The sequence below is a fragment of the Pollicipes pollicipes genome, unplaced genomic scaffold, assembly GCF_011947565.3.
Source record: "Pollicipes pollicipes isolate AB1234 unplaced genomic scaffold, Ppol_2.1 Scaffold_4740;HRSCAF=5597_pilon_pilon_pilon, whole genome shotgun sequence".
Classification (NCBI taxonomy): Eukaryota; Metazoa; Arthropoda; class Thecostraca; order Pollicipedomorpha; family Pollicipedidae; genus Pollicipes; species Pollicipes pollicipes.
Genome location: NW_023596545.1, coordinates 38444193 through 38467755, shown reverse-complemented (window position 1 = coordinate 38467755; position 23563 = coordinate 38444193). Strand labels below are relative to the sequence as shown.

The following is a 23563-nucleotide window of genomic DNA, read 5'->3' as shown; positions in this document are numbered from 1 at the left end:
AGGTTTATTCTAAAAAATGCACTGAAAATGACTGGTCAAGCTCATGCAATACAATCTGATCTTGGTAAAAAGCGGGGTACTTCCACAGTTGACACATTAAACATCTTTTCCAGCATTCCATGCCCCTTTCAGATTGTAAAGAACATGATTTGGGGGGGATGGGGGTAGAACCGTTTTCTAATAATGTTTATGGCAAGATGAATGTTCAAACTGAAACAGCATAGTGCCATATGGTAATTTCTCACTTTAAATGACCCGTGCTTGGAGCCAAAATCTTGAATAAGTCAACCATTGTGGGGCGTGGGGTGCACCGTGCACTTTAGGCCTGAGCCAGGTTAAGCCCCACCTGGGCAGCCCGGCTTGGCATAGCCAGGGCCCAGCTGGTGCCATGTCAGAAACCATCTCGCGCCTTGTCGGGCCCATCCTGTCCGCTGCTCTGCTGCGCAGGCTTCCTGCTGGGACCGTCCCTGACAAGGGCTTGTGCCCAGCTGATGTACAGCGCCTCTGGCAGATGGGGCCAGACAGAGTCCCAGCTGGAGCTCAGCGCCTGCCCAGACCACGCTGATATCCCAGGCAGGGTCCCAGCTGGAGCCTAGCGCCCGCCCAGGCCACGCCGATATCCCAGGCATGGTCCCAGCTGGAGCTCGGCGCCTGCCCATTTCTGACACCAATCGGGAGTCTGACCTTGTTTAGGCTGGCGGTTGTGACCTAGAGATCTCAAAATATGACAGAGGCGTGTTTGCGTATTCACCGGCCCTGTGAATTTGGTGCATCTAACTCCCTTAAGTTATTAAAGATATCATGGGGGAGAAGCAAATGGTCCTTCCCAACCACCCGAGAGGGCCGTATTCAACTGGCCACCCGTGCGCGTGCTAAGACAAAAATACGTGGGGTTAAAATGTACTGAACCTGTATGCCAAAGGCGTGTCTGGGAGGATGCGTGCATAGCGCCCAAGTGCGGATCGAGGATTCTGCACGATCCTCTGGCAAAGAGATCCGGATCCTGGACCCTGGGCTTCGGTTTTGGAAGCTACGTGCATGCTCTCTGCTTGGTCCTTGATCCGTGACTCCAACAGTGTATTTCCTCGCCTTGGGTCACGTTTTGCCAGCATCCACGATCGCACCGCCACCTGAGAAACGTCCCTCTGGTGGCGCCATCTGTGCGAGTATCCGACAGTTCAGGGGAGCCTTCAGACCCGGCTAGTAAACATTGCAAGAACTGACAACGTCTTCACAGCTTATACCGCCTGCCTTGCACGTTCGACTTTTGCATCCTCTGTACCAGTTGGCTTTTGTTCTGGAGAGGTGACCATCACCTTCCAGGCGCATTACGGTTTAAAACTGGCAATGCATCGGCCGCATTAGTTGTCCACGTGCAAACAAAATCATCCCGAGCTGCAGCGAGTGGATCTGGCTGTGCATAACCATCGGGGTATCTACCAGTGCTGGTGTCGGCAGTGCCGGCAGATGCTCCGATACTCTGTCCTGAAAGCCACCAGCGGTGGGGTGGCGCCAGGCGTCGTCACCAGCACGTGGCCTGCCGCATCACGGAGAGCGGTCGGCGCCGACCGCCGACCCCAGACCCGGACTAGGAATGGGCGGTCATGACGGAGGCGCCGTGATCGGGCGTGATCGCTACAGCGCGCCTACGGGCAGGCCCCCAGTACTGTGCTACGATGCAGCACTGCAAGCCCTCCCAAGTGGCCCAGGCTAATGTCTTCCAATTTGAAACTTGGCGTCTGCGCACTGTATGTCCATGACTAAACAAAAAATCCCACGCAAATCTTAGCGTTGCCAAATCCGTTACCCACTGGGTGTCAGTGCATGAACGAAATCGTTGAAGTGACCGTATTGTGATAATGTGGACAAGAACCCATGTCGTGCGCATTATTTGGTACCTTTTGTAACATATCACCGCGACGAGTCCACTGCGTTTTAAACGATGGGCGGCGCGCGACGGCTTGTAACAAAGCAATATGCAAGATTTAGCAATCAGCAAGAAGTGCCGTTTCAGATCGGTTCTCGTCCCCTGGCCGGCGCATGCAAACTCGGCCACCCCTGGTTGCTTCTTGCGTGAGTTTCACCTGTCCACTTTGCAATCCGTTACAGGCTTGCGCTGAGTTCTGAAGCGCACTCGTGGTGATGTGCTACGCACACGAACTTCATGTAAGTTCCATATAGAACTACAAGCTTTTGATAATACGTGCATTTTGGACCTCTGTGGGTCGCGAACATATTCCAGCTTCGGTACGCATGCATAGAAGCATCCACACTCTTAAATATAATCGAACACACACAACCCTAACAGGGTGTACAAGCCACCGTGCGCACTAAAATGTTAGAAAGCAATTAAAAACGCACGGCCTACATAAAGCTTCACCGCCGTAGAGCGGGCACCACGATTGCCATCACATATCCCAATGCCTCGGACTTAAACACAACCATAAACATTCACCACTTACAATAAACGAGCCAGGCTTATCGTAAGTGACAGCGAAAACCTGTTATGTGCAACCTACTCGGTAGTGCTGATAAGACAAAGAATTTAGACGGGGCTAGACACGGGGTCAAATGCTTCGCTGTCTCAATGACCTAGACGGAAATTTTTCGAGCCGTCATGGTGTCGAAGCGCACGCTGCCGCTCTCAGAGGGCCCCTGCTGAGTCAGGCTGACTACAACGGCTAACATCGTCTCCCTATCGGAGCAGAGCTGGGAGGGGGCAGCCGCGTGCAACCGCTCCCCCTCACCGCCCAGACCAGCCGGTGCGGCGACGTCGGCACTTAACGGCTCTCGGGTCTGTCTCGACGCAAGCCATGCCAGTTCTAATCGAAGCACGTCCTTCCGGCCTTCGCCCTAGCCGATATCCACAATGTCGTCCGTGTCGTTACACGCCTCGACCAGCACAAGACCTTACGGCGGTCTTCATGAGCGCTTTGGCCGACAGAAACGCATGGAATACACATTTACCAGCCGGCCACTCACGCCGCCCACACACGCAAAAGGGATTCATAATGTGAACACAGCGTCGGGACCACCCTAACAGCTGGCGCGAGCGGCTCACTTCCACCCGGGCTGCGGCTCTGGCTCCGCCCGGCGTCCCCAGCTGGTCGGAGAGCCACAGCCAGTGCCACCGCCCGCCTAGCCGAACACCTCCTGCGAGGCATACACCATGTAGAGGAACCCGTCGTCGTCGCGCTCCTGGCTGTAGACGTCGGCGATCGTGGCCGAGACGAGCGGCATGGCTCGCTGGTTCACCAGCAGGAAGAACGCCTGGTTCGGGTGCAGGCTCAGTCGGCGCCTGCGGCAGACACCGAGACGGACTACTCAGCTGCAGTGAGAGGATCCTACAGACAGGTTCCCCGTCCGGCTCCAAACGGGGCTCACAAGGTTGGCTGCGATAGCCTTTCGACTGGGAAGCCTAGTGACAGAGTGGCCAAAAACACAGGTCGGCTGGAGACCCTAACAACAGACAGGCCCCACAACACAGGTCGGATGGGAAGTCCTGTATCTGAAGGACCGTACAACACAGGTCAGCTGGGAAATCCGGTGTCCGATAGGCCCCACACCTGAAGGGCCGTACAACACAGGTCAGCTGGGAAATCCGGTGTCCGATAGGCCCCACACCTGAAGGACCGTACAACACAGGTCAGCTGGGAAATCCGGTGTCCGATAGGCCCCACAGCACAGGTCAGCTGGGGAGGCCAGTACCAGATAGCTCCCACAACAAAGGTCAGCTGGAGCCTGGGCTGGAGAGGCAAGCAGTCCACAAGCTCCTCGACACCAGTCAACACCGGTCCATCAGAGATGAGAAGAATCCACAGGCTGACCCCACAACACGGGTTGAGCGGAGCACCCTGCTGGTGCTCCCTGCGGGCTATGTTGTCTCATCACGGGCCTGTCATGGCATGTCATGGGTTAATGGCTTTACGAAGCACTCAGCTGCTGAGGCTATATGGCGTCGCCTGCCTCTCACCCTGGCAGGATGGCAGGCACCGCGGGGAATCGAACCCCATACCTCTGGTTTCACAGACGCGCGCTCGTGAACTCAGATGCGCTAACCATTACACTACCGGCACCCCTTCCCCATCTCCTCTCTCATCACGGACCAGCATCACTACTATTATAAGGCAGAGCAGAGTTATCAGGGTAGAACTGCCTGAAGCTAGCACTGGCAGGCTTCGCATCTGAAGCCCGCACGAAGCCCAGGCTTCGCGTTTCAGAACTAGTTTGCAAGATTGCGCACAAAAAAAGAAAATACAACTACAGTTCCACACCCATGAACCATGTTGCATTCAGCACTAACATCAAACGCGATGTCGTGTAGAACAGGTGGCGCACGCGTTCGTCAATAGCTTCGAAACAAAATTTGTCGCAGAACACTTGCCTTAATCGCTTCCAAATCGTTCACTTATCTGCATGCACAAACGGTGCATGCATCATGCATCATGCGTCGTTTAACACAAGCATAAATCGCAACAGTAATTATTTGTTCCGCGTCTTGTGTTCAGATTGGTCCAGCTACTGAGATTGCAAGCTGGGATAAGACGAGGGGATCTGCGGCCCTCAGAAACGGTGGTGTTTCAACTGGCCTGCGTTACACAAACCCCGCTGTAGAATCCAGCGCAATATTCAACAACAGAAGGCAGCTACGGGCAGCAGCAACTGACAACAACATGCATATTTAATTCAGCTGGTAACAAATCACCATGCATGCTACACGTTTACACCACGCCCAGGTAGTGAAAGGTACAATAGGACACAGACAGCTCACGCTGCATATCTTTACGTACCCGGACCCGGGCAAGACAACGTGTAAGGCTATTTCGCTCCTTTTCTCCTCTACCGGTACGTTCTCGTACAGACCAGGGCTGCAGTTCTTATGACACGTCTCACTGAACTGATCTCATAAGATCAGCGCGTTTCTGTAAAACACGACTAGCGACTTCGCCGAAACCCACTGTCAGCCCTGCAGCAGGCAGAAAAGCAGCAGATGGTCGTACATGTGGAATGGTGGCGACCAACCGCCCTGTGCAGGACAATGGGAAACGTTCTTCATATGTTGCGAAACTCGACTTATAATTAGTGCAATTGCTTCATATTGCGTCGATGACCATCACATCAAGAAATATCAACTTCGAGAGCAAATGGATGCTTTTTTTGTAACCACCCGTCATGCTTAAGTCCGTGCTTGTATAAGCATAAAGGTGTGACTGTTTGTGACTTGTTTTTCCACACAGATCTCATACAACTCACCTGTTATTATTACACGTGCTATATAATCAACTCTGATTTTGCAACTTTGTAAAAATCTGACCTCGATTTGAACGACGTTTCCGGTGCCAAGGCTCAACCGTTTTGGAACGTCACCTGACGAGGGAGTCTTATGTGGGCCGCCCAAACATGGCGACCCCGCGGACGTCGTCATTTGTCGTCGTCCGGCCGGTAGGTCAGCAAGCGGCGAACAGCAGGCAAACGAGACAATCCACTGGTCTCACTCGACTGTCTTTCACCACCCAGTGACATCCCTCCCACCCAAGCACGTCGGGTCGGTCCACTATCTTAAATAACCAGCACCTGGCCTCGCGCGGGTCATTAGAGGCGAGTAGACCACGTGCCGCCGCGGAGTGTTTGGGCGTGTGCGAGCGGGACCAAGAGAAAAACAGTGCCACGCAAAGCCATCTAAGATGGCCAAAAGGCACAATCCTAATCGTAATACTATTTCACTTCGTAATTCATCACATGAATGTAAACTTGTTTTTATACTGTCAAATGTGTCACCTGCCAATGCCCACATAGTGTCCTGTCATACATGTCATGGCAGGTGTCGTGACGTGCGGTCTGCCGCGGTCCCGCAGCACATGTTGTCAAATGGACCAAATGTAAATCATTTCTGTTGGAGACGTTTTGATGATCTGTGGGAGAAATAAATGTGACTTTCTGTCGTACACGAGTTTGCTAAGTGTGATTAGTGAAACGCTCTCTTCCCATGTAACTGCTTTCAGCAACTGATATTCCACGGTGGGTTTCACACCTGTGCCCAGAACGTAAAAGTGGAGTTCGTCGCCCAAGAATTACACCCCAATGTCCGTCAAGCCCAATGTCCAAGCGTCATCCGCCACGTCATTCCTCATGCAACACGAAAAGAGGGACGGCATATTACAACACGACGGAAATAATTACGCCGGATTTCAAAAATGACACCGAATTGCGCGAACAGCTTAGTTCACATCTCAAGTGTAAAACTGAAATGCGTCAAACTCCGAACAATATTTCGCAGCTGAGCGGACACACAGTGTTTATTTTCATAGAGTATGTTACACTTCTAAGTTCGACCAGATCACGGCCACTCCCTGACCTTGATGTGAACGATGTCGTAGGAGAGGAGGGTGTTAGGACGTTAGTACCACGGCAAGAACTCCCGCCGACAGAAGAACTACGAGATCAGTTAAACGTGGCATCACTTCTACTGCAAAAATTTAAACATACTTTACTCATACACCCGGCGTTTCTTCTGCAGCAAAGTTTGTACACATTCAACTTATGTACACGGCGTAACTTCTACTGCAAATACTTATGCACGACGGAAGTGCTGGACGACAAAGTGCATGTTTCAAAAACTTATACGCATAATTATATATATGCCGCCAAAACTCATGCAGTCTTCACTCATGCGCGACATAACTTCTACTGCAAACATTTACAATCGACATGAGTGCTACAAAACAAAACTCGACCACAAAACTTATACCCACCATAAGTTCTTCATCAAAGACTTATACGGTCTTTACTTATACGCGACATTATTTCCATCGCAGTTATATGTGATAGAATTGCTATACCACAAAACTTGAGAAAAAAATACATCTAAAAATTGTATGTCACTCATCATGTCTACCGTACAGACCACTTGAGTCCTCATATATCCGCGTGATCACTTCTTCCACCAATAGTTATTTGCGATATTTACGCAATCCGATGCAGGCCATACTCCACAAATCATAACCGCCAGTACTCCAGCCCGTAGGTTAAGCCTCACCAGAATCCTGCAGAGGGAACGAACAGATGGGAGCACTTGGCTGGGCGAAATCAGACTGCAGGTGTCCACTCAATGGTGTCAATACATTATTGCTGCTGTGAATATTGCGATCGACAGATCCACGACAATTGTTCTACGCGACAATTGTTCTACTGAAAAACGCATGGCGCTCTGTCGTAGTGCTGCAAAACAAGTTTAAGGGCTCAGCAGGAAAAGGCGGCCAAACCTTCTCCGAAATACATGAGAAACATGTGTTTATGTGTTTTAAGGTGTTTACGCAACGACTGCACATGTTTTTCAGTGTAAATAATGAGGGGTGCATTTTTCCAGTATAAGCTCAGTCACGTAACGCCCATGTCGGGTATTAACAGTAGAAGTAACGTAGCATGCCTGTCGGTAGGAGTTTTTTTTTGTAGAACTTATGTCATTTAACTGGGTAGTAGGAGGAACGTTACGTTAGTAGCACATTACGACATGGGGACGGGAGTGGACACCAAATAGATAAGATGGTGTGGTGGGTTGCGTCGGTCGGGAATGCTAACTACCAATCTGAGAATAAAATCGAAAAGAGCACCAACATGGACACAGGGTCCTGCTCAGGAATCTGCTTAAATTCTGAACAGTTGCTGTCCAGGAGGCAAAATTGTCAGATTCCTTCAGAGCCTTTTAAAGCAAAATTTTGGATTCCTTCAGAGCCTTTTCCAGATTCCTTCAGAGCCTTGAATTTATTTTCATGATGTAAGTGCAAGGGGTGCATAAAAAATTGAAGGTGAATTTGAGTAGAAAGGGCCAAGATTTGCTGTAAATAAACCATTCTGAATAAAGAAGTGATGTGAAAGAGAGAGGGCACTCAACAATACCGCTTTTACCAATGGGAACAAATGAATATTTTAGACAAATAGATCTACCACATAAATGCAGATGCACAAATGTACTGAATGCCCCACAGATACATCACTCATACCGGATGATTCTGATGAGTTCGCCCATTGTCACATGATCCGGAACAAGGAACTTGGTCTTGTCGATTTGTGGCAGGGACTTCTCGCCCGAGAAGCGTTCGATGATGACTGGCACCTTGTTGGGGTGCAGCTCACGAATATGCCTGACATCGTGCACACGCTGCTCTGCAAACAGAAATGGCAATGCTTGTGTTATGGGGTGAAACCACTCAACCACCACACTGCTCTTGGACACAGTCAGGTCACAAACACAAGCCCTGGTCAGTTCAGCTGAACATCAATAACTAACCCTTCTACTGGCTAACTGGGTAACTAACTAACTAACTAACTGACTGGCTTTCCCAGTCATGTGACAGGTAAGACAACATAAATAAGGCCTGTGACATCACTTGTTGTTTGCATTGATAAGGTTAAAGAAGATTTCTCCATTTCATTTCAAAACCAAGTGCTGTAACAATGTCCAGCTCAGCTCTTGAACTTCAGGAATGGCTGTTAGGAGGATCACTTCTGGATGACCATTAGGAGTGAGCATACATAGGTGAACAATTTTTACTAGCTGGTCAGTCTTTGTGTATAGCATCCTAAGTGCTCAAGCTTTCTTGGCTTTCTAGCTACCAGTCACTGCATCATAGAAGGAGGAGAACCAGGAGCATTACACATCACTAAAAATAAACCATCACTGGCACCAGCCACTGCATCTTGGGAGGATGAGGACCAGAACATCACACATCAATGCACATTAACCATCACTGACACCAGTCACTGCATCTTGAGAGGAGGACCAGGGACATCACACATCTCTGAATGTTAACTATCATTGGCATCAGTCAATACATCTTGGAAGGAGGACCAGGAGCATCACACATCCCTCAAAATTAACCATCACTGACACCAGCCCCTGGATCTTGGGAGGAGGAGAACCAGGAGCATCACCTATCCCTAAAAATGAACCATAACTGGCACCTGTCACTGCATCTTGGGAGGATGAGGATGAGGAGCATTACACATCTCTGAATAATAACCATCTCTGGCATCAGTCAATGCATCTTGGGAGGAAGATCAGAAGCATCACACACCCCTAAAATTAACCACCACTGGCACCATTCATAGCACCTTAGGAGGAGGAGGACCTGGAGCCTCACACATCAATGCATGCTAGCCATTACTGGCACTTGCCACTGCATCTTGGGAGGAGGACCAGGAGCATCATGCATCCCTGAATGTTAACCGCTATTGGCACCAGCCACTCCATCTTTTATCCTTAAATAATCAAAGCCCAGAATTTAAGTCTTACATCACATATAATTCAATGACAATGTGGACTGTTCAGTGTATCCCACATCCCTGACCTCAGCAAAACTACTTTTACTGACACATCACACCATGGCCAGCAAGCTGCTAAGTTCCCCTACTACTATCTTCCTGGGATGGAGTAAGGAAATTGTCCTGATTGGCTTGTTAGAAGCTGCCTTGGTATCTCAGGTGTCATTAAAAGAATCGGTCACTTGAAGATATCCTCTTCACAATCCTACCTAGCCTGGTGAAAGGATGGCTCCCAGTTCTTTTGCCCTTGGGTAGGTTTCACCATAACTATTTTTGTCACCCTTTAACTGTGGAGCATTTAGAGGTGTTCACAGGAATTTTAGCATTCAAAATTTGTCATAGTGCCATTTAACTTTGATCTGTTATGCCTAACCATCCTCATGTGTTTGTGTGTCATGTCATTGGGTTTTATGATGCACTCAGCTGCTGAGGCTATATGGTATCATCTGCTTCTGACCCCAGCAAGAAGGGCAGGCACAGCAGGGGAATCAAACCCCATACCTCTGGCTTCCCAGATGTGCAGTGGTTAACACAGATGTGTTGACCACTACACTTCCACCACCCTGGCCTTTCTCATGATTAAATTTGCTGCATCATTGTTTCCACTCACTATGTGAGAGAACAGCACACTGTGGGTAAGTTGCGAACCGGCCAAACAATGCTATGTCTGAATTCCAAGCATTAAAAAATGGGAGATCCACCTTTCCCATGTGATGCACACCTATGAAGGCACCCCATGCAATCATAATTTGCACACAGTACGTAAAACAGCAGCAGTTTCTATACAACTTGCAAACCAGCTAATTAAGCATAAATTTTGAATGTTGCTTTCATCTGTAATGCATATTCATCATCATCAGTGCCATTATTGCATTCTATACATCAGTTTGCACAACACATTCTCCCGCTCAGCACAGCCATGCCCAAATCAATCTCAAAAATAAAAAGTGAACAGTGCTGCCTGGAACACAGAAAGTTTGGTCCTAAGTGGGCAAAGATATCCTAACTAGGCTGATGTTGTGGGTACATACCAACATGTTTCACATCACAAGATACCAAGGTACATATTGCACACTTACTACACATTTTCCATGCTTAAGACAGTTATTAAACACTATTTTGTCACATACTTCCTCCAAGTTTCTAGCAGTCATATGTGAACTTTAGCTGGATAACTCTGTCCTCAGTCCTTCACACATGCCTGCCTTTGTTCAGAATCACCAGGATTATCAAAGAATTGAGATAAATAATGAATAACTGGCAAAGCAGTGTGCTGGAAACTGTTCAGGAGGTATCCTCTACCTATACCATAGCTTTCAGTCACCCATTATTGAATCAGTACATACCCATCGACCTCCTCTCTTTAAATGTCTTCTCCATGCCTCCAGACATCAGAACTGCGATTGCAAAAGCAAGGGATGCTGGGTGCACCTCTGCAAGCTGGCCGAGCAAGACGTCCTGCGGGGGCGGTTTTCCAAAGCTATGCGAGCCACAAATCGACTTTGGTGGTTATTGGCAAACCTTCGCTGGTACTCGCGTTCCAAACCCGTCCAGCTCGCACCACGAATCAATGAGCCTGCGTTACCCAGCTGCCCCCTCCGTCCCACGTACGACGCAATCAGCTCGCCCTGCTCAGGGCCTGCTCACGTCCCTCGTGGAGTTGTTTTGTTCTCGGGCCAGCTGAAAGGTGTAAACAAATTCTCCAAATGAAAGCTCGCTTAACATTAGAGTGTTTTTCCTTCATATGTCCTTTTAACAGGTTTGGGTATGATAAAGCTATTCAATTTGACATGCGAAATTGAACAGGGCGATTTTGTTCGGTTTAATACGCAACTATATTTTTAGGAAGCTTTCACGGCAATAGTCATCCGCAAACACTTCGGCAGCAAACACCAATCAAATCCGCCGTATGTATCACGTGACCAGCGTTGTGAGAATTTCCAAGATGGATACTTCCACGGAATATTAATCCTGTGGATATTAACTCAGTGTCAGCATCTTTGCCCTGCGGAACGTCCTTTAAGCTGAAGGTAAGCTCCAACGTGCTCGCTGCTTCAATGATGATGTTCGAGCTCAGAATAGCAGTATTCTCGGATGAAATGAGTAAGTTGTGACGAATATGCCGCGCGCTCAAGATGCTGTGAATGTAGTAACTAGTGAGTGAAATGGGTGGAAACAAGTCACATTATTTCTGTCGTTATTTGCTGTGCATCTGAATAGTGGCACCTAAATGGCAATGCTGGTGGTTCTTTTTCAACTCGTTCCCGAACACTGGTCGCCATATTCGCCTCAATGCTGAGACCTTTTTAAAAATGAGCCACTTGATTAGGCATAGTACTCCTAAGGTACATATGTGCCTCAACAGGTAGGTGTTTGTTAATTTGTTTTTATGGTCAGTCAGGCTCTCAGGCTCTGTCATTCAATCAATTTTTAAGCATGGGGATTACAGAGTGCTCTAAGACCAGTCATTTTGCTGTGAACTCAGGAAGTGTCTGATATGAAAACACTATTGTGTGCAGCCATCATGTATCTACACTGAATTTGTAGCCATGTGCGGTCATAAAACATGAATTACCAGTGATATGCTGAAGACTTGAGACAACATTGATGTCAGACAACAAATGAATTGCAGAGCACATGAATATGCAACAGTTCTAGCAAGGTTGCTTGATTTGGATATGTTTTATGTCATGTCAAATTCTATTCTCATCAAGTTATTGTAATGTTGAAATTATTTGCATTTGCACAAGCTATCATTCTTTGGGATAATTCAAGTTATCCGCATCTTAAGATTAAACATAGCATGATTGTTATGTTGTGGCCAAGTGTTACTGGGTATGTGTTGCTGGTCAGACATATGCTCAAAACTTATTATGCAACAACTGTCTCATTATTAAGGAGGTTGACTTTTGTCCTTACAATGGGACTCAGTACAGACTGCTGCTTTAATTTTGCTCAGAAAAGATATGAACATGTAGCAGTATAAGTATGGTCATAATCATCTATATATCATGGAAACATCACCATTACCAGCATATTGATGTCAGTAAGGTCCATGGGTATTGTCACAAGATGAAAAATTGGCGTATGTATCATCAGTGGCTGATGACAATGATAAGGAATGTGTAGTTGCAGTGTTATTCCTGTAGGTAGTCAATGACCAACACTTATGATTAGCAATGCACAGTGAGAGTGACATTCTGGCAGCATCAGCACCTACTGGTACATATAAGCTTGTTCGCCATTATTGAAATTAACACAAGTGCTTGAAATTTTTAAAATGATGCCAAGCATGTTGGATTGAAAACTCAAAACATGTATGTGGACTAAATTAACACCAATCATTAAGAAAATTCTCTTTTTTTCTCTTTTCTGGAAAACTTCTTTTTTGGAAAAAACTTTTCCCAGTAATAGAAGGTCATGACATGCAATAATGGGTTTGAAAGAATAAGTCAAAGAACACTTATCAATAAGAATAACACAAGTTTGACATTTCATGTTTCTTACTTCTTGTGCCAAGGGACTTAGCTGTGTTTGGCAGTGGCTTAAGCTGTGTTTGGTAGCATGTGCTTCAGCTGATGGTCCTTGGTACACAGGACTGATAATTTTGAATGTGTTGTTCACAGCATGTAGCTGATCCCAAATATCATGGGAGATTACAATTACAAGAAGAAAGGTTCAGACTTGCAGACGTGGGTTATTAGTGGCGGAAGACTCCAACTTGTCGCCTACAAAGTATGCTGGCACATTTTTGGCTAATGATTTAACTACTTGTTAATTGTTCAGTTAGTGGGAACTCTCCCTTACATGTAGACATAGTGATGAAAGGCAGAGAATGCATAAGCCGCAGTCAAATATTAAGATAACTGGTTCTTAGCCATGGGATGAGCTGTTTTTGTTGGTCGGTTATCAACAGCCAAAACAGATTGGGCTGCTGGTGTCCAGCTTAAAGCCGCACGCGAATTGTCCCAGAATCAGCTCACCACGTGGCGTGACGCGCGACGAGCAGCAGCCACCCGCAACCCCAGCGTGATCCCATGGCAGACTTTCGCACCAGTGATCCGCATCACGGGTGACCCTTGACCCGCGCCCCGGGCGAGGTCGGGTCATGTCGGCCCGGCGGCGTCGGTCACGTGATCGCTTTAGGTCCCCAGCCGGCGGGCGCCGTTGATGACACGGGTGAGCCCAGGCAACGGGGGAGGCACGGCCAGAATTGTCAATGAAGTAGACGTGCGCTGATCTGAATCGCGGCCTGATCTGTACGGGAATCCTGTCCTGATTTGCGTACTGATGTGCACACGCGGGGTGCCGATAGCGTAGTGATTAACTCGTCTGCGTTAACCACTGCACGTATGGGGAACCAGAGGTGCGAGGTTCGACTCCCCGCGGTGCCCGCTCTTCCTTCTCAGGGTGAGAGGCGGACGATGCCATATAGCCTCAGCAGCTGAGTGCATCGTGAAGTCCCAATGACGACGACGATGTGTGCACGCGGATCCATCTCCTGTGGACATCAGTGCGAACCTATGAGGGGTGGGGAGGGGGACGGCGCGTGGGCTGCACGCCTGGGGCACTGAAATAGGTGTGTGAATAACGCATTGGTCGGTCAGGACTGCAGTGCCGGACTCAAAACACGCTGCATATGTGCCGCGGGCCGAGCGAAGCGGCTGTTGTTGTTGGCATCCCGACAGGCTGATCTTGACAGGCCTGACGTAGCCGCGGAGGGCTACCGAAGCCGTCCCGCGAACCACGCCGGTATACCATGTTCTGACCGCACCATGCTGGGGCTCTGTCGTGGTCGGACCGCCGAGCATGTCCCCGCCCTCTCCCCCTCCCCCCGGCTTGGCCTCGCTGGTCATGGCGCAGGTCGCGCAGCTGGAGATGTCATCTCTGGAGCTGTCGTCCGACTCAGGGCCGTGTAGTCCCGTTTTGGGCTGTCCTGGCATGAATACGCTGCTTTTTGCCGCCCCCCCCCCCCCCCCCCGGAGCTTTTCCGTTTTAACCACGGCTCAGACACCCCTTCGTTGAGATGCGCTGGCGGGCTCGCTGCTGTCCGGTGCCACGGCCTCGCTGTCGGGGTGGTGTGCGTCCGCACCCGTCCATCACGGAACCTGCTGACGGCCGGCGGTTGACTCTCGGGCCCTGCGTCGCCGCTGCTCCCTGCTGCCGCCGTCCGTTTGGTCGATGGTGGTACCAATTGGGGCAGACTGCTGGCCGCTGCCAGTGGCCGTTCTCGGGGCAATACTGACCAGTGTCGTCGACGCGCCCCAAACCCAAAGGAGTAGCGTACTGGCCGTGTGCGGTGTGGTCTTACGTTTGTATGAGAGCGCTTTGCGTACCCGGAGGCGTCCGGCGATATGTGCGCTCCCTGAAAGATACACACCGACCATTTATGTCCTTCAGGGTACGGAAAAGTGTGACGAAGAGATACACGATGCGTTTTTCTTTCGAATACCAAAATTTAGCTTTTAGTTCGTTCTGTTTCTCGGTGATGACAAATTCCTTTGACATCCAATTTGTTCTGAATGGGGGAGGGGTGACAGATTTCTTTGACATCCAGTTTGCTCTGAATGGGGAGGGGTAAGGGTATGAATTTGAGCTTGAGTACAAGCGCAGGAGAGAGTTTGTTGCGTCTTCATTGACCCACCAGCCGAGTAGAGGGAGATCAATTTCTAAGAGGGCTTTCCTTCCGGCATAGTAAAATACGACACCAGATCGTTGTTTGCACGATGAATTTTTAGCTCTGCAACACGTCACCTCGGCCGAGTCCATTCACTCTTAGGAGATGAACGGACCGCTTCCGTAGCCACGCCACGCGACGATGTTGCTTGGTAGATTGTAACGGTTTTGAGGGGAGGGGGGATTGGGGCTAATTCAACTGGCGTCAGCAGTCATTGAAATGCGATTCAACGGGGTTGTGATGATGACTGCAGGTGCCTCATTTTGGTTTGATTGTATCCTCGGTATACGCATGACCCCTGAGTTTCTTATATTCAACGATTTAAAATATGACAGTGTGACAAATAATTGCATGCAAGCTAGTTGTCTTATCCGTCCTTTGTAATGTTTTAGCAGCATACATGTGGACGGAAGCGAGCCCGCACGATCCTCGCTATAAGCAGCCGACATTGTGGTTGTTCTGCCCGGCGGCCTGTCAGATGCCGTTTGCCGTTTGCGCGGCGGCGGCTGGGCGCGCTTGCGTAAGCGCCGCGGAGGGTCGCCACCGCCAGCGCTGCCGCCTGGCCGGCAAACTGGTTCTGCGTCGGACGGCGGCAGCGGCGCTATTTGCAGCTGGCCTGCGGGCGGCGGGCTCGCTTGCGCGCGCGCGCGCGCCCCTCCGTTGGCGGGGCCGAGCGGGCTTCGCCGCCGGTCGGCCCATGGCCAGCTCGGCCAACGCCGGCCAGCTGGCAGCCGGCCGACTCGCCGTTGCGTCACCGGGCTGGCATTCTCGGCCGGTGACCCGGCGCACGTGCGTGCCCGGCCGCTGCCGCTGCGCCGCTCCCGGCCCGGCCCGGCCCGTCTTTAAGGCTGCGCGCGGGCCGGGTGACGCGCCGCCCGCGGCTACCTGGCGCCTGCCGGCCCACGCTCACCGGCTGCCGAGGCTCTGGGCGGGCCGCCGTACTGTCCGGTGTGCCGCCGTGCTGCCAGGTGTGCCGCCGTGCTGTCCGGTGTGCCGCCGTGCTGTCCGGTGTGCCGTATAACTTGGCTGCCGGCGGAGACGCGCACAAGGCGGAGACACGCGGGTTTGGACTCATGCCCCGGGAAATGCTGGGCTTCTGGCATCGGAAACGAACGCGATGTAAGAGTGGTTAAAGGATGCCAGTTTCTCGTTCTTTACGATAGGACACCAAAATATGGCGACAATGCTCCCCAGGAAAAGTTCAGAAAGGCAGTATGAGGGTCTGCGGCTGCCGGTCTTAAGATAGCCCCGAATAGGACTCCCGTCGGTTTCCTCTTGTTGGTCGGGAGCCCTCGCAGCGGAAACCCTGTATGCGCGCTCGGTTGTCCTACGCGCGTGAGCTGGTGCAACGCCGGCTGGCAGCCCGCTGCTCGGCCAGCGCTGGCCGTTGGCCGAGTGCCTCCCGGCGGGAGAGCAGACCCATTCCCGGCCAGCGCCGTCGGCGGCGGCGGCGGCGGCGGCGGCGGCTATTCGCGACATTTGGCAGTGTCGGGCCGGCACCCCCGGCGCGGTGACGGCTGGCACCGGCGGCGGGGGCGCCACCGTCGCCGGCCGCCGCCAGCGCGCTGACCTTGCCGCCGTGCGAGCCGCCCTACACCTGTGGGAGGCGACAGACGCCGGCTGACCGGCCGCCGGCGACGCACGCCGCCCGATATAGCCGCCGACGGACGGGGCCGGGCAGAGCGCCGCGCCTCCGCGCCGCCGGCACCGCTCGCGCTCCGGTGATGGACAGGCGCTGAGAGCGCGGCGAAACTGATGGCCGCCGTGCCGATAACATAGCGGTTAGCACGGATAGGATGTCACGCGTCGTAAATTCGCCGGCAGATGTATTGAGCGGCGGGCAGCGCGCGGCTGTTTGTTTTGCGGCGCTCGCCCGGCCGACCGGCAGCGGCGGCGGCTTCTGCAGGCGGCCGGTGCACGGCGCGGCCCCGGGCGGAGATTTGCGGCCGGGGGCCGGTGCACGGCGCGTCCCGTGCAGCGCGGCCGGGCCGGGGCCGTCTTCGGGGAGCGAGGCCACGCGCCGCCGCCCGGCCGCCGCGGCCGGCGTCGTCTTCAGGGGACGATTATGGTTGTCCAGCTATGGTGGTCCGTTGGGAAGCGCTGGCAAATGCGGCTTCCGATTCATTGAAGAGGGGCGTGGCAACTCTGGCGCATGCTCCCGGCCTGTGTGTGTGGTGGACAGAGGAGGCTGAGGAGGCTGTCAGCCCTTCTCGTGAAATAGGTGTGCGAAGAGTGATTTGACCAGGATGAACGCCTGGGGATCCTATGGACGATCCTCGCCCTTTACACGGGTTGTCCTGTATCCCCCCCCCCCCCCCCCCCATGTAGGAAGGAGTGAAATATTCGGTGGTCAGTTTTGATCGCCAGTTTCATCCGAGTGAGCAAATAATGTTGCTTGGATGATGAAAGGGGTGAGTTTTCACTCCCCGCTGCCAAATGTCGATTGAGCGGGGTACGAGGGGCGATGGGCGCTGTCGGCTGGGAGACCCGTCCACGAAACACACATAAAATATTGGAATCCGCAGGCATGCGCGGCAGCAAACGTGTCGTTGCTGATATGTGAGAAGAAAATGCGGAGTGGTGTGTGGTAGGGCACAGTTCTTCACTACGTCGAAGGCTTGTGGAGATTCCAGGCATGTTATTTTCCGTTACTCTGCTTTGAATTGAGGTAACCCGTGCTTTGCCGAAGCTGGTAGTGTGTCGTGTAGAATTGCAATAAAACCCAGGTTTGTTTTTTAGGCTAAGACCGGTTTGCCTGCGGGCCAATGACATGGCACACATAATGGTAACGGCTGCATTAACGGAACTTGTCAAGCCATTTGGCCACATGCATGTGCACAGGTACCTTGTAGCTTACGTTATTGCGCATTGCTACTACGTTTTTGAAAGTCTGCTGGAGGGTACCAGATGATTGCATCCTCACAACGGTAATATAAAGTGGGAACCGTGACATTTGCAATCGCTGGGGTCAGACCGTCAGTGGTACATTTTTGTGCTTCCGTTTCGCACCACGGCAGTGCGACCCTTCATTGCCCACTGTCCTGATTGTCAACGTATTGCCATAATCGCCTGGGAGTGGGCAGTCGGACCTGGCGTGGGCCTGTCGCGGATGCCAGTAGCGATGGGCCGCGGGGCCGGGGATATCCGGACGACGGCCGCACTAAGGAGCGGGCGGTCGGACCTGGCGTGGGCCTGTCACGGATGCCAGTAGCGATGGGCCGCGGGGCCGGGGATATCCGGACGACGGCCGCACTAAGGAGCGGGCGGTCGGACCTGGCGTGGGCCTGTCACGGATGCCAGTAGCGATGGGCCGCGGGGCCGGGGATATCCGGACGACAGCCGCACTAAGGAGCTGCAGCGCGACGGACGCAATCGATGGCGATTAAAGCCGTGTGACGGTCGGGGTAGCCATGACTACCGTGTGTTGCGCGCCGGACGCCCAAGGGCCACGCCACTGTTGCCTGGTGAGGCGCACACCCTAATTCCTGCGGGCAGCCGCCGTCGCCGGCCGGCGCTCCGTGCCATGGCGTCATCGGCGCTGTCGCCGGCAACGGATGACCAACGCGGCCGGTGTTAAACGTATTTTTGCATTGCCGCGCTCATAATTATTGTTTAACGATGATCAGACGTCGTCAGGGAGTTGTCGGATGGCAGCTCAGATAGCAGCGCGCGTGACGGCGTGAGGAGCTGTTGCACTAAACTGGCATGACCAGTGACTGCGTGTGGTCTGCTCGCGTGGCACGGCTGGCCGCGTTCATTCATGCGCATTGCCGGCCCGGCGGCAGCGTCGTAGCCATACCAGCCGCCAAAGTCCTACCCCAAGTCCACTCAATGCCCTTTGGCCGTTTGGAAATGGCAACCCCAGGATGTCGGCCGTTGTGTTCCGAGAAGTGTTGCCGCGTCCCAGCCGCCCGCCCACCGTCCACCGAGCTGATGTGGGGATGTGATCTCGCGGCGTGATCCCCGAAACCAGTCTTGCCGGGCGCAGGGCGTGCCTATGTCAGCCCGGCCGGCGGTCATCACCCCTCGCCGTCAGCCGGCACGCGCCATTCCCGGTCTCCCCGGTGACCCTCCCCCGGGAATTGTTCCCGGGTCGTCCGGGGGTGGCCGTGACCGTTACCTGCACGGGCTGCGATGGTGATTGGAAGGGGGTGGGGGAGGGGGAGGGGTTGTGTTTCGGCACGGGAGGCGGTGCGCTTGCCGGATGTGTGTGGCGGCGCCCGCCAGCGGCGGCCGTGTCGTGTCACTCACCCGCCGCTGGCGCTTTGTGGCAGCGGCTGCCAGGCTGGCCGGCAGTCGCTGGCTCGCCGTCGGCCGGTTCGCGGCGTGTCAATGGATGGGAAACGTGGGGTCTCCGCGTCCAGAGCCAGGCGTGGTGCCGTCCACGGACTCAGCAGCGCCGGCGAACGCGACGCAGTCATGCACGTCACACGGCGCCGATTTGTCCGCATCGTGCGGCTGGGACGTGCTCCGATCTGCCGGCGCGGTGGACGGGTTCCGCCGCTGACGAGCGACCTCTGCTGCAGGGGATGGCCAAGTGGGTGGTGCCCTGACACCACTGGCCGCCGAGCTGAGCTCTCTCCTGAGGACGACGCCGTCCGACCGGTGAGTTTGTAGCCCTCCCCCACCCACCGACCCCCGCTCCGTGTCGTCACGTACACCTGCTCTGGCGAAAATGTAACAGATCGGCCAGCGACAGCCGGCGCCTCTAGAGGAACGTCCAGAAGCTTGAGGTGACCTGTGTCACAGCAGTGCGTTTATGTCGGAGATAGCTCAGCTCTTACACGACTCATGGGCCGCGTCCCCAGGCGCATCTGTGTAAAACAATTATAACGGCGGTGTGGAGTGACGTTGCGAGTGGTTGGAAGAGGACGCGACGCATCTGGATGTGATGTCGGTCCGTCATTGTTGCAAGGGTCCGGAGAGGACGCCTCTGGATGGGATGTCGGTCCGTCAGTGTTGCAAGGGTCCGGAGAGGACGCCTCTGGATGGGATGTCGGTCCGTCAGTGTTGCAAGGGTCCGGAGAGGACGCCTCTGGATGGGATGTCGGTCCGTCATTGTTGCAAGGGTCCGGAGAGGACGCCTCTGGATGGGATGTCGGTCCGTCAGTGTTGCAAGGGTCCGGAGAGGACGCCTCTGGATGTGATGTCGGTCCGTCATTGTTGCAAGAGTCCGGAGAGGACGCCTCTGGATGGGATGTCGGTCCGTCATTGTTGCAAGAGTCCGGAGAGGACGCCTCTGGATGGGATGTCGGTCCGTCATTGTTGCAAGGGTCCGGAGAGGACGCCTCTGGATGTGATGTCGGTCCGTCATTGTTGCAAGAGTCCGGAGAGGACGCCTCTGGATGTGATGTCGGTCCGTCATTGTTGCAAGGGTCCGGAGAGGACGCCTCTGGATGGGATGTCGGTCCGTCATTGTTGCAAGGGTCCGGAGAGAACGCCTCTGGATGGGATGTCGGTCCGTCATTGTTGCAAGGGTCCGGAGAGGACGCCTCTGGATGGGATGTCGGTCCGTCATTGTTGCAAGGGTCCGGAGAGGACGCCTCTGGATGGGATGTCGGTTCGTCAGTGTTGCAAGGGTCCGGAGAGGACGCCTCTGGATGGGATGTCGGTCCGTCATTGTTGCAAGGGTCCGGAGAGGACGCTTCTGGATGGGATGTCGGTCCGTCAGTGTTGCAAGGGTCCGGAGAGGACGCCTCTGGATGGGATGTCGGTCCGTCAGTGTTGCAAGGGTCCGGAGAGGACGCCTCTGGATGGGATGTCGGTCCGTCATTGTTGCAAGAGTCCGGAGAGAACGCTTCTGGGTGCCGTACTGGTGCGGCAGTGTTGGCGTTTAGCTATGAGAGGACGGCTGTGTCGTCTGGCAGGTGGCGGTAGATCGACGCCGCTAATCTGCTGGTCGCACGCGTGTGTGGAGCGGCCGGTGGTTACCACGGATGGAGGAGAGGCCGTCACAGCGGCGGGTCACGACCACACGCAGTGCGGGACAGGGTCATGTTGTGAGGACGCTCAATTTTTAAATCAGTCACCGCCCCCCCCCCCCCCTCACACATGCCATTAGGTAGCTTCGGCTTGCTGTATAGTACCGCGCCGTTCCGTTGTCTTCTAGGCCAGTTTGTCTCGAAGTCAGATGAGAGTATTGTAACCAATTGCAATGTTTATCCAGCTATTTGGCCATTTTTACAACGAAGGGGCGACTCTGATGGAACAGGTAAACGAGAAGCAAGCTTGGATCTATAAACCTGACTTGGGCCTGTGGCATACCAGCTTACGTAAAATGAGGCGAGAGGAACTTGTGCTCTGCAAATTGTGTGTTAGACACGCGTAGGAAACCCACAGGTACTTACTGTGTGGCGATGGTACACGGCGATGTTCACGGTGCTCCGCGCTCTTCACCGTGCACCACGTGGTCCAATCGTGTCCACATGTCGCCTGGGGGCGCTGGTGTCACTTCCAGCGAAGTGCCGCGTTACCCACGCTGCGCGATGTCTTCGGAGACGACTCACGCATGCTTGACAGTTGCCAGCTGAATATTTATATTACTGTATGGATTTCGTCGAAGTGTTTTCCACTCAAGGCACTCAAGTTTACCATCGATACTTTGAGAAAGAAAACGCTGAATTGTGCTAAGTCAAAGTTGTATCACGATATTTTCTGCATTCTTCTTTACGCGTTCGTTTATCGTAAGGATGGAGCAAGGAAACCCAGGGCCTTTTTGGGTCAAGTCAGCAGTTAGACCGGCGCATTCGCAATTTCTAACATTAAGCCATTGGTTGATTATGCGTCGCAGACGCGTAGCTCGTTCACTACATGGAAAATATATCGTCTTTCCACGCGCTAAATATCTTGAACAACTGGGTCCAGTGCCGGGACCTCGCTGCTCAGCAGTGCATGCGACAGACATGATTCAAGTCGTCACTTCATGATGATGCCATTAGGATATGGATCATTTGAGCATGCGCTATGTGATAGACGCCGGAACGAGCATCCACTGCAACATATGTTTAAGAAGGTGGGCAAAAAAGGCAACGAACTTCGGTAACCCAACGTTCCCTGTGCTTGACACACGCCCGGTTGGCCAGCGGAATATCCTTCGCTCGGTTGGGAGAGGGGGGGATCAGTTTGGCCCTCTTCCCGCATGAAATCTCAGAAACCAGTAGAGCTATAAAACAGATTGATTTAGATGAACCAGATTGGTGACATACGCGCCCTTCGAACCTAGATGCCTGTTCCAAGCAAAAGGTCACTGCTGCTCATTTAAAGTTTATAACCTTGTTTGACCTGTGGAAGGCCATGGTGACCAAAGTCATACCAGACTGCTCTGAGTTTTGCAGCTAAATCAGCATGAAATATTTCGCGGGACAGTGTGCTGCTAAAAACAAAGTGTTAGCCCAGGTCATTTCAAGTCAGTGGACGTTTCTAACCTTTAAGGAGTCCGTGGAAGATGTATAATGCGGTTCCTGTTATCAATAAATCCGATATGAGCGCCAGAAGCCATCGCAAACGGCAAGCTCTTGGGTATTAAAACAGTTTGGTTTTTACCTTGGTGTGACATTCATACGTGATCCTAAGTGTAGTTTGTCCATTCAGTTGTGTTGCCTAAGAAACTATCTCAGAGGTCTATGGCTCCGTCTAACTCTCCGTCGTTGCGTGAGATCGAACGATTCCCCAGAAACTGTCTCCGCCGAATCTACGGTCTGACTTCAACCTGCCGTAGATCAGCAACCTTATAAGGCACTTCTAAATATTTGATACCAAACGATCCGCTATTCAATTGTCTACAGCTCTGTAACATTTGGCGTGGATACACCGTGTCGTTCGGAAACCATTCCGGAAAAACCTTCAGGGGGGTCAAATTGACTCCCACCAGAACGCGTGTTAAAGGAAGTTCCCCACCTTTTGGGTATATTTCAAAAACATACTCAAGTGAAACCTCAGGACAATTGACGCCTAATATAAGCACTGGGTAGTGCCCCCGCGGCACCGTGGAGACTTGGCAAGGATATCAATTTTGATCATTTTCAGGCGCGGATTACGCTGTCAACGTTTCGTAACAGCACTATGCTTCATCCACGCAGTCGTGACAATTGTCGTAATTGCAACGACCGTGCGCACCTCTTTTGGTGCGAATACAAGAACTTTGTGATTGGACCTTCAGGCAAGGGTCTGTTACTGAAGAGCACATTGTTTGAACCAGTGCGTCACATGGATGCTGTAGTGCTCCAATCCCAAAAGCTAAGGTGAGCTCGAAAAGACATTCTTTGGTAAACGCCGGGAGAAATCAAAGCCATAGCATAACATTTTGTTGAATTCGCGGGTTAGTAGCCTTATGTTCGTTAGACTTTTTGTCTAAACAGAGTGTTTCGAGCTTTAGTAGCATTTATTGCACAAACATTTTGGCACATTTCAGGCTTTCGCAGCGTTTATTGCGTAAACCTTTTGACACATTATTGTGTTGCTAACATTACAGAACACACGTTGGAAAAATCAAGGTAGATGAAATGTATTCTTTCATAGTGGTGAAGAGGGAGTCAAATGAGATTTCTCCCGCTGGGTCGGCTACTT

At 52.4% G+C, this 23563-nt stretch overlaps 2 protein-coding genes across 2 annotated transcripts in view; one reads left to right on the top strand and one right to left on the bottom strand.

The window, feature by feature from the left end:
- Positions 1–3123: 3123 nt before the first annotated feature.
- Positions 3124–11082, bottom strand: LOC119098560 (microtubule-associated proteins 1A/1B light chain 3B). Its single transcript, XM_037221525.1, has 3 exons — positions 10668–11082; positions 8001–8163; positions 3124–3298 (listed from the first exon to the last, which is right to left on the bottom strand). The coding sequence occupies exons 1-3, from the start codon at positions 10711–10713 to the stop codon at positions 3139–3141; spliced, it is 369 nt and encodes a 122-aa protein (XP_037077420.1). The 5' UTR covers positions 10714–11082; the 3' UTR covers positions 3124–3138.
- Positions 11083–11234: 152 nt separating this feature from the next.
- The window catches only part of LOC119098341 (basic proline-rich protein), a 30317-nt gene continuing 17988 nt past the window's right edge, over positions 11235–23563 (top strand). Inside the window, exons 1-2 of the mRNA XM_037221263.1 lie at positions 11235–11351; positions 19525–19603. The gene's annotated coding sequence lies outside the window, so the exon portion shown is untranslated. The remainder of the gene's footprint in view (positions 11352–19524; positions 19604–23563) is intronic.